General features: G+C 41.6%; 1 protein-coding gene across 1 annotated transcript; it reads right to left on the bottom strand.

Annotated features, from left to right (window-relative positions):
• Window positions 1-2,429: 2,429 nt before the first annotated feature.
• LOC128354833 (carboxyl-terminal PDZ ligand of neuronal nitric oxide synthase protein-like) lies at window positions 2,430-8,032 on the bottom strand (the record flags this gene model as incomplete). Its single annotated transcript, XM_053314981.1, has 2 exons — window positions 2,430-3,010; window positions 7,867-8,032. Coding segments are annotated over 2 exons (747 nt in total), but the record flags the coding sequence as incomplete, so codon positions are not given.
• Between the last annotated feature and the right edge of the window lie 1,862 nt (window positions 8,033-9,894).

Below are 9,894 nucleotides of genomic sequence, written 5' to 3'. Positions count from 1 at the left end.
CAAATATCACTATATTTTTGACCAAATAGCTCAATGATTCAATATCACAGCAATATTCTAGGGATCACTATTGGTGTTTTCTCAAAATATTCATTAGTAATTTGGATATAATGTGGATAAAAGCAAATGATGGAACAGCTAGAACGGGCTAAAAAGTTCACACAATTACATCATTTTAAAACCAGGAAAAGACAACACTACTGCTTTATCACGATATTACGATAATATCCAAATTCTAAGACGATATAGTGTCATATCACTGTATCTGTACTAATAACCCTCCAGCATTGCCAGATGTGGTGTTGAATACAGTCTTTCACATAACGTAGGTGTATGAACGGTAAAGTTTACTTTGTTTTACCATTGTCACGTTACAATTATTAATCTTACATAGCGACTGTCACTCGCTCCCTCTCCCTTCCTCCTCTCTTTTCCTCTTACCTGCAGGTGATCCTCATGAGCTGATTAGTGGGTGAACCTGGCAAGCACCGGATCTCTCTCTCTCTCTCTCCTCTCTCTCCTCTCTCTCTCTCCTCTCCTCTCTCTCTCTCCTCTCTCTCTCTCTCTCTCTCTCTCTCCTCTCTCTCTCTCTCTCTCTCTCTCTCCTCTCTCTCTCTCTCTCTCTCTCTCTCTCGTGTTTTCCTTTTATTGCTTTTTGGTTCTTTTTTGAGGATGGAGTGAAGGAGCACATCGACTATCTAGTTTTTGAAGACGGAGCTTACTCTGCAGATGCTGCTCTGTTACCGCTTAATACAATTTACCCCCCACTCTCTCTCTCTCTCTCTCTCTCTCTCTCTCTCTCTCTGTCTCTGTCTCTGTCTCCCCTCTCTCTCTCTCTCTCTCTCCCCCCCCTCTCTCTCTGTCTCTCTCTCTCTCTCTCTCTCTCTCTCTCTCTCTCTCTCTCTCTCTCTCTCTCTCTCTCTCTCTCTCTCTCTCTCTCTCTCTCTCTCTCTCTCCTCTCTCTCTCTCTCTCTCTCCTCTCTCTCTCTCTCTCTCTCTCTCTCTCTCTCTCTCTCTCTCTCTCTCGTGTTTTCCTTTTATTGCTTTTTGGTTCTTTTTGAGGATGGAGGACTTGGTAGTTCAGTTTTCGCGAGCTTGTTTCTGGCTCTTGTTTCGTTCAGGTTTTTGCATTTTTCCTTTCATATTAGAGGAGAGAAGTACTGGGTCCTATGGCCCGCTGCTGGACTGGCCCATGGGCTTCCTCTTTTTTTTCTTTCTTTTTGGCCAGGCCTCCTGACTCAGAGTTTTATTTTATTTCTTTTGTATTGTTTTCCAATAAAACAAATTGGCAAATGTGAGTTCAGGTGTCTTATATGTCGATCATCAGTTAAACAGTTTTTAAGTTTTGGTGGCCGTAAAAGTGATGAAAATGAAAAACAGTAGTAAAATTAAATAGCATCTTTTCTTTCACTCGCTTCCAAAACAAACACGTTAGACAGATCAAGATCTTAATGACACGAGGCAGTGATGTCCACGAAAAGAGCAGTCTTCATTTCAGGAAAACACTACCGCTTTTGTCCACAGAGGGCGCCAAAACTAACACAAAATGAAAGTTTGCTCAGACTTAAAGTAAATACTAATTTTGTTGTATTTACATGAATTTGGCTGCATGTGTTTATCGGCAGAACAGTAATAATAATTATGATCATCTTCTATAGTATTAAAATAAATATGAGGAGTATAAAACTCATGTTTGCCTCTCCTCTCTCTTTACACTCACAGTCCTTCTGATTCAAGGTGGATGTTTGTTGAGATATACATGTAACTTAATTGAAGCCGTGATTACAATTAATAAACAGTAAATCATTTTAAATATAATAAATATTTGTTGTTTGGATGAATATTAAATTACAAGGGGGCATCAAGGCACTCCAGTCGGTGAGCAAAGAAGAAATTGTGAGCCATCTTTGATTCAACATGGTTTGTATTGATTTTTTACAGAAATCATCCCTCGTTAATCGGTTTAACTTTGTTTTTTTCTTTGTTGTAATTTATACCCACTTGATATTGATATTTTTCCACCTGAATAATCACTAAGAAAACTTTTTATTTTATCTTTAATTCAAGACTATGATCACTTCAGTCTGTACACACCTGCAGAGTGACGATTCCTATATATCTGATACTTTGTGCCGGTAAGAAAAAGTTGCTGAATTGATTCCTTTCAAAATAAAAGTTACATTTAAAGATGTCCGTCACACTGTGTCAGAGGTGGACGGCACTGACTGACTGTTTGTACCTGGTATACTAACAAACTAATATACTGATGTAAGCCTTGTACATATAACTGTGCACGTTTGACAGAGGTTAGTGTGCTACATGTTATTCCTACGGAGTGGTCTGAAGTGAAGGGACAGGTAAAGGCTAAACCGTGTTTTAGTCTCGACAGTAGGGGGTTCTTCAGTGGGAGCAGGTTAGTGGTTAGTGTGTTACACCGCGATTTCATCTCCCAGACAGTCGGGAGTTCCTTGTTTGTTGAGAACATTTAGCAGCCTCAGCGTTTCCTCGTCTGTCCCCCAACCAAAGATTTCCATATCCTCGTCCTCGTCCTCCTCCTCCTCATCCTCCCCCTCGTCATCGCTGTCGTCTGTGTTCGACTCGTACTCTGAGGCGATGCCTGACTCGCGAAACCTGGCAAAGTCCAAGCAGCTCAGAGATTTCACATCGTGGGCCAAAAACGGTGTCGTCGTGCTATCGGACACTTCTTGAATTTTGCTCTCTGGGCTATTGGGCTTGAGCGGAGGAGGAGGCGAGGGGAGTCGAGGCGGCGGAGGCCCCGGGGGTCCAGGGAGGAAACGGAAACACTCCAGTTTGAGAAGACACTGGTCCCTACCTAGCGGGCTTCCCAGAGTCCCGTTGGAAGATGAGAAGACGTTGCTGGTCCCGTCGCTGGCGCCAAGCTGGGGCAGGTTCAGGGTGGACACCTCAGGTTTAGGCGTGGTGGGGTCACAGATCACCGAGGGAACCGTGGAGCGGAAAGTGATCTCCAACAAACTGTCCTGGGATCCCACTGGAGAAAAAAAAGAGGTAAAAAGGTTTAAAAGATGGAAAGTAAAGGAGAGAGACAATGGAAAAAAGAGAGTTCTATTTTCTAACTTTTATTTATTTGCGTCCTCCTCTACTGCTTCACAACGTCACGGTACCTTGATTTAAATTCCTCCACTATCATCCCAGCTGTTGGACTGAGAGGAAGAGTAATGTACGTTATATGTGATATAGGTATCTGTGAATTGTGGGGGAGCAGATTACTGCTCCTTGAGAAATTCTCACCAAATCAATCACTCAGTTAGCAATAAATCAATGCATTTTTGTATTGGGTGAGCAAAAAGAAAAAAAAAACATATTTCAAAGCATTTCATCATCATCAGGGCTGCTCAGTGAAGCACGTTTTGCTTCCTTCTTTATGGGCACCGAGTGCAGACCTGGAGCTCAAATACTGAGAGAAAGATACATTAAAGGAATACTTCATCTTTTCTGTATCAAATACTCAGTGAAGAAATGTGGCTCTGAAAAGTTTGGAGCTTGATCCTTCATGAAGGACAGCAGCAGCAGCAGCAGCAGTATTTGTCTTGCATTCACATCAGTTACATTAAATTTGAATAAAAAGCACTCCTCCTTCACCACAGTCCACTTCTCTGCTATTGATCGCTTTGTTTCATAGGTTTGAAAAACTCCAAAACTTTCGCAAAGTATATTCATCAATTTATTGGTGAAGTTTGGAACATTTGGATCAATAGCGAGGAGTGTTTAAATGGTCCGATAGAGTGAAAGCTAAAAACTTTTCAGAGCCAACAGGAGGTGAGTAGGCATGGGCTGGATACCGGAAGAATGTCCCTACGTGGCAGCGCGAGGAGGCAAAACATCCAATATGATAGTGAGCAAGTCTCCAAAAAATGTTGAGATTCAGTTTTAAGCTCCTGCCTGCATTTATTTATATTTATCTTAGAAGTGTTTTTACTAGGGCTGTCAGCGTTAACGCGTTAATCGCAATTACATTAATGCAATCCATAACACGTTTTTTTTTTTAATCGCATTTTAATGTTGCAAGCCTTTTTGTCCCTTCTACTCCCCCGTAGACGGCTCCTCTAGCTGTAGCGCTATGCTTTGAAGTGGCCTCCTGCAGTAAACCTACCGCGCTGATGGAAAGTAAGAGAGCTACTGGACTTTTGAACGGCTTGTTTAACTTTAAAACACTTCCAGACGCTTCAGTTGACAAGTCAAAAGTAAAATGCAACCTGTGTTAAACAGAGTTTAACTACCACCGGAGTACGTGGAGTTTGAGTTAGCACCTCCACGCTAAACATCCAGGTGCAGCCAAGCCAGCCTCAGCTCCACCAAAGGACCATTTTGGAGTGTGGGAGTCGCAGCAGAGCCGTGATTGATTCCCAGTTAAGACACTCTGGTAAGAAATGCTTTACATTATGGGCTTAAAACTGCCTTCAAATGTAAAATAACAGGAATTCTGAGATTAATCTCGATTAAAAAAATTAATCGTTTGACAGCCCTAGTTTTTACTTTTTTTTTAAATTATTTATGTTCTGATCTTGAGCCACAGGTAAAGTCATTTTGTGTTGTTTTTTTCACAAAAAATAATTCATTAATGTTGTGACTTGAGCTGCAGGTTTAGCCTCAGTTAAAGGACTGCATTAAGGACTGCACTTATTTTTTTTTTTTTAAATATTTTTTATTTAGAAAGAATTCAGTTATTTTTTATTTTAAATACATATCTACTCATGTTCGATCATGTTCTATATATGTTTTTAAAAAAAAGACTGTTCAATGGTCTGTATTTAAATTTTGGTTTTAAATACAGACATTTCAAAATATCACATTTTATAGCCGTAATCATAATACCGTGAAACCGTGATATTTTTAGCTAAGGTTATCATACCGTCAGAATCTCATACCGGCCCATGCCTAGAGGCGAGTATGTGATGCTCAAAAGAAGAAGAAAAACTAAATCAGTGAAGTATTCTTTAAAAGCTTTTCTACTGATTGTGCATTGAACTGGACTGAGAGCTTCTGCATGGAGTTCAAACTTCTTTTCATCTATAAAAGGCGGACAATAATGTTTCATGCTGTGAAAAAGGCTGTGAAATAGAGCTTTCTCATGAGGGACACTTTGACTTGTGATAGCAGGAAAAGGAGAGGTGTAACTGATAACATTAGTGATGGCTTTGCAAGAAATGTTGGATGCAGCAGATACTAATGTTATCAGTTTCAATGTCTCTTGAGAAAGGTTTTATTGTTGGAAATATTTTAAAAGAAGGTAGCCATTTTTTTATTTCAGATTCATTTGAGATGTACTTTGAATTCAAGAGAAGTATTCCCGACCTTGAGCAGAACGAGGTGCATATTAAAATTAAAATGTCCAACGTTTCCGAGGCGGCAATCAGACTGTATTTCTTCCCCGCTGAATTTCTGAAAATGTCGGCTGATAAGATAAAAGATTGTTTCCCGCAGGGTGACAATTGGAGGGCCGGCCGGACCGCGATGGAGCCGAGAAGATTGCTCGTCTGAATGGTGATGAACAAGGCTTAAAAATAAACGAGGCTGCGAGAGTAGAGAGAGAGACAGAGGGAAGCGGAGGACGCAGGAGGGGGGTCGTAGACGAGAGAACGGAGACGGAGCATGTGTGTGTGTGGAGCGTGATAAACAGAGAGACGGCATAAAGTCACACTGGTACTCAGACGCTTTAATGTAGGGACTTCCATTTAGAGGCCCGTCTAGGTCTGCAGTGCTGAATGTCTCTCAGCTCCTCGTACGGATGTGTGTGTAACTGCTTCTGTCATTTCCATCTTTCTCTCCTCATCTCATCTAATTGTCATTTTTTACATTTTTTAACCCTCCTGTTGTGCTCAGGTCAAGGAAGGAAGGAAGGAAGGAGGAAAAGAGGAAGGAAGTAAGGAGAGGAAAGAAGGAATGAGGAAGGAAGGAAGGAGACAAGGAAGGAAGTGAGGAACAGTCAAAAGAGATGGGGTCAATTTGACCCGGGAGCACAACAGGACGGTTAAATTGTTTTTTTTACCCCCAGGCACCCTGTGGGCAGTGTTGTGCATGAACGCGTTCATTGAACGAAAGTTCATGAACTCGTTCATAATTTTGGTGAACTTGAACGAACGAACGGTATTTCTGCCTGATGAACGATACTATGAACGCGTTCATTCTGGTGTCTGTGAACGTCACGTTTTAATTTCGTTCAATAAGGTTCAGGCAAAAAACACACCGCACTAAAGTGTTGCCCAACCGTTGCGTGTGCTTCTTTGTCTGTGCCAGATTCTAACAAGTGCGAGAGCGCCACAGTTGAGTAGAGCTCAACTTGAGTGGATCTGGCAACCAAAGGCAACGGCAGCCAGTGTCGCACTGACGTCATCAAAACAAAACAAAAAACAGCATGGAGGCGACAGCAGCATGTGGACATAAGGAGGTATCATATAATTATCTTAGCGATTTTTATGAGAAAATCGACAAGGAAGGGAACAATCTAACGGATGAAATCTGACACATAGTTTCAGTGTTAAACTAATGAAATAATTGCTGGCTGTGGCAACAATTTTAAAAGAGTATAGTTCGCAACGTGTTGAAAAAAAAGAACTGAACTAGTTCATTTTTTGGAGCTGTGAACTTAGTTCATAATTTGGAATTATGAACTATGAACTGAACTAGTTCATGTAGAACGTGAACTTTCCCAACACTGCCTGTGGGATAACCCCTTACAGACAAATCAATCAAAGTTGCTTCAAAATTGTTTCCTAAAGAGGTTTTCTCAGGGATTCTGCGTTTATTGAACATCTGTTATCGGTTAAACTAAGGACAGGTTTAATATGTCATGTCTCTCTAACACTGTACAACTCTGTGTATTATTCTTTTATTTTTCTATCCATGCATTTTTTCTTTTTATAATCACTTTGTTCTATGCCATTTTCTTTAATCACTTTGATTTGAGGCATAAACATCAGTGGACCTTGAGAGTTGGTCTTATGTAACAAGTACATTGTGTTTTATGGAGTGTGTGATTAAACAAACAGGAAAGCCTTTTATAGTATCACACACTGTAATTCATTGTTGTTTGTTACATTGTTAGTATGATATCTACAGTACAAAAGCTTTTTACTAATAATTATCCCATGGGACAAGAAGGAAAGTTTTCTTTTTCATGTGAATCCAGGAGTTTTGAGCAACTTTTTTGTTACTGTAAGCACTAAATGTATCACATAAAAAGGATCTGATACATGCATCCCATTATTGTTTATCAGGGAGTTTATTTAATTCAGATCTTGGCCACAGTTTCAATAGCTGAAATTACATTTTTAGATTGTTTATAGCCTCTTTGAAGATGTATGTGCCCTCTGTGTGCCTCTATTTCTCTGCATTATGCTAAGATTGTACAAATATATTTATATACTGTATATATGGTACAAAAGAAGAAATACAAAAGGAAAATACAATTTCAAGTGAAGGATTCAACTTTTGATAGTTTGAATAAATGTTTACTTCCACAATCAGATTGCCACTGAAAAAGTTAATAGAAGGAAGAGATGAACAGGTTGAGGAGAGGCTGTTATTCTGTAGGTCACAAACTTCACATTAAAAAGTCTTCCACGGCTGGCGCGCAGGTGGTCGAGTGGTTAGAGCGCATGCCATATACGCAGCCGACCCCGGTTCGAATCCCGATCGGAGGTCCTTTGCTGCATGTCACACCCCCCTGTCACTCCCATGTTTCCTGTCCGTCTACTGTTAAATAAAGGCGTCTATGCCAACAAAATCTTAAAAAAAAAAAAAAGTCTTCCACGGCTTTGCGTTCTGCCAAAAGTGTCCCATAAATGTGTGAGTGTGAGAAGCATTCATTCATTCACAGCCACTCACTTGAGTTTGGTCCAGACATCCTAGTCTCCAGCTCCTGGATCTGTTTAACCAGCAGGGAGATGTGCTGCAGCAGGTCTTTGTTCTGCAGGAGCAGCTGGTGGACTCGAGCCTGGGCCTCCAGCCGAGCCGTGGCCTCCGCACTCAGCTGGTCCTTCAACAAGTGAACCTACACAGGAAAAAGGGAGGAGGGTCAAGAGATAGATGGAGAGATGGAGAGATGGAGAGAGGGAGAGAAACAGATGCTCAGTTTCAGAGACTACTATACTTTAGGTGTGTCTAAATATACTCAAATTGACCTTCCTTCCCTCCTTCCTTCTTTCCTCCCTTCCTCTTCTCCTTCCTCCTTCCTTCTTTCCTCCCTTCCTTCCTTCTTCCTCACTCCTTTCCTTCCTTCCTCGCTCCTTTCCTTCCTTCCTCCCTCCCTCCTTTCTTTCCTTCTTCCTCCCTTCCTCCTTCCCTCCCTTGCTCTTTTCCTTCGTCCTTCCCTCCTTCCTTCTCTCCTGCGTTACTCTTTTCCTTCCTCCTTCCTTCTTTCCCCCCTTTCCTTTCTTCCTCCCTCCTTTCCTTCCTTCTTCCTCCTTCTCTTCCTTCTTCCTCCCTCCTGTCCTTCCTTCCTTCCTTTCTTCCTCCCTCCTTTCCTTCCTTCCTTCCTTCTTCCTCCTTCCTTCCTTCCTTCCTTCCTTCCTTCCTTCGAGGAGGGTTAAACACTTTTCCTACATGATAAACCTTCGGAAATATCGTATACAGTGAGCAGGACATTCATATTTCTTATGTGTCATCATTTTGAGCCAACACTAACTAAGCTGTACTTCTGTTGCACATCTTTTTATATTTGTGGAGCTTTGCAGGTCAGGATATTGAGCAAAAAGTAGTTCAAGTGCTTGTGATGGTACATTATTAATTGAAGTATTGGACACTACATCAGAGTTTCCTTCAGAGTTTTTTACAGGAGATGGACTGCTTCGCCTCAAATGGACTGCCTCCCCTAATTAAAAATCACTACATTCATTTTAGTATAATCGTGTTTTTATTGAGCTGTTTGGTTCATATACAGATAACAATGAATCAGTCGTTGCTCCGTTTAACAATTTAAAAAGCCGGCAGATGTGTTTCTCAAGTATCCACCTGACCTTCAGTTTCATAAGTGAGCAGATCAGAAGGAAGAGTAATAACAAAATAAACTGAGAGGAAAATAATGAGGAAAATGCAAGAGTCTGTCAAACTACTGTACCGCACATTTTCACTCATCCACATTCTTTCATGTTTGCAGGATATTGCTCTACAAAGGTGCAAAATGTAGATTGTGTTATAACCTCAAGCTCCAAAGTAAATAATGAGGGATGTTTCAGTTTTAAACAGGAGGAAGTTACAGGAAGTCACACAGATACTTTTTAAGCCTCCTGTTGTCCTCGAGTCAAGGAAGGAAGGGAGGAAGAAGGAAAGGAAGGAAGGAAAGAAGGAAGGAAAGGGAGGAGGAAGGAAGGGAGGAAGAAGGAAAGGAAGGAAAGAAAGGAGGAAGGGAGGAAGAAGGAAGGAAAGGAGGGAGGAAAGAAGGGAAGGAAGGAAGGAAAGAAGGGATGAAGGAAGGAAGGGAGGAAGAAGGAAGGAAAGGAGGGAGGAAAGGAAGGAGGAAAGAAGGGAAGGAAGAAGGAAGGAAGGGAGGAAGAAGGAAGGAAAGGAGGAAGGAAAGGGAGGAGGAAGGAAGGGAGGAAGAAGGAAGGGAGGAAGAAGGAAGGAAAGGAGGAAGGAAAGGGAGGAGGAAGAAGGAAGGAAAGGAGGGAGGAAAGGAAGGAAAGAAAGGAGGAAGGAAGGGAGGAAGAAGGAAGGGAGGAAGAAGGAAGGAAAGGAGGGAGGAAAGGAAGGAAAGAAAGGAGGAAGGAAGGGAGGAAGAAGGAAGGAAAGGAGGGAGGAAAGAAGGGAAGGAAGGAAAGAAAGAAGGGATGAAGGAAGGAAGGGAGGAAGAAGGAAGGAAAGGAGGGGGTGAGGAAGGAAAGGAGGAAGGAAGAAGAAAGGAAAGGAGGGAGGAAG

This window comes from Scomber japonicus, unplaced genomic scaffold, assembly GCF_027409825.1.
Source record: "Scomber japonicus isolate fScoJap1 unplaced genomic scaffold, fScoJap1.pri scaffold_676, whole genome shotgun sequence".
NCBI classification, from domain to species: domain Eukaryota; kingdom Metazoa; phylum Chordata; class Actinopteri; order Scombriformes; family Scombridae; genus Scomber; species Scomber japonicus.
This window is presented reverse-complemented; position numbering and strand designations above follow the sequence as displayed.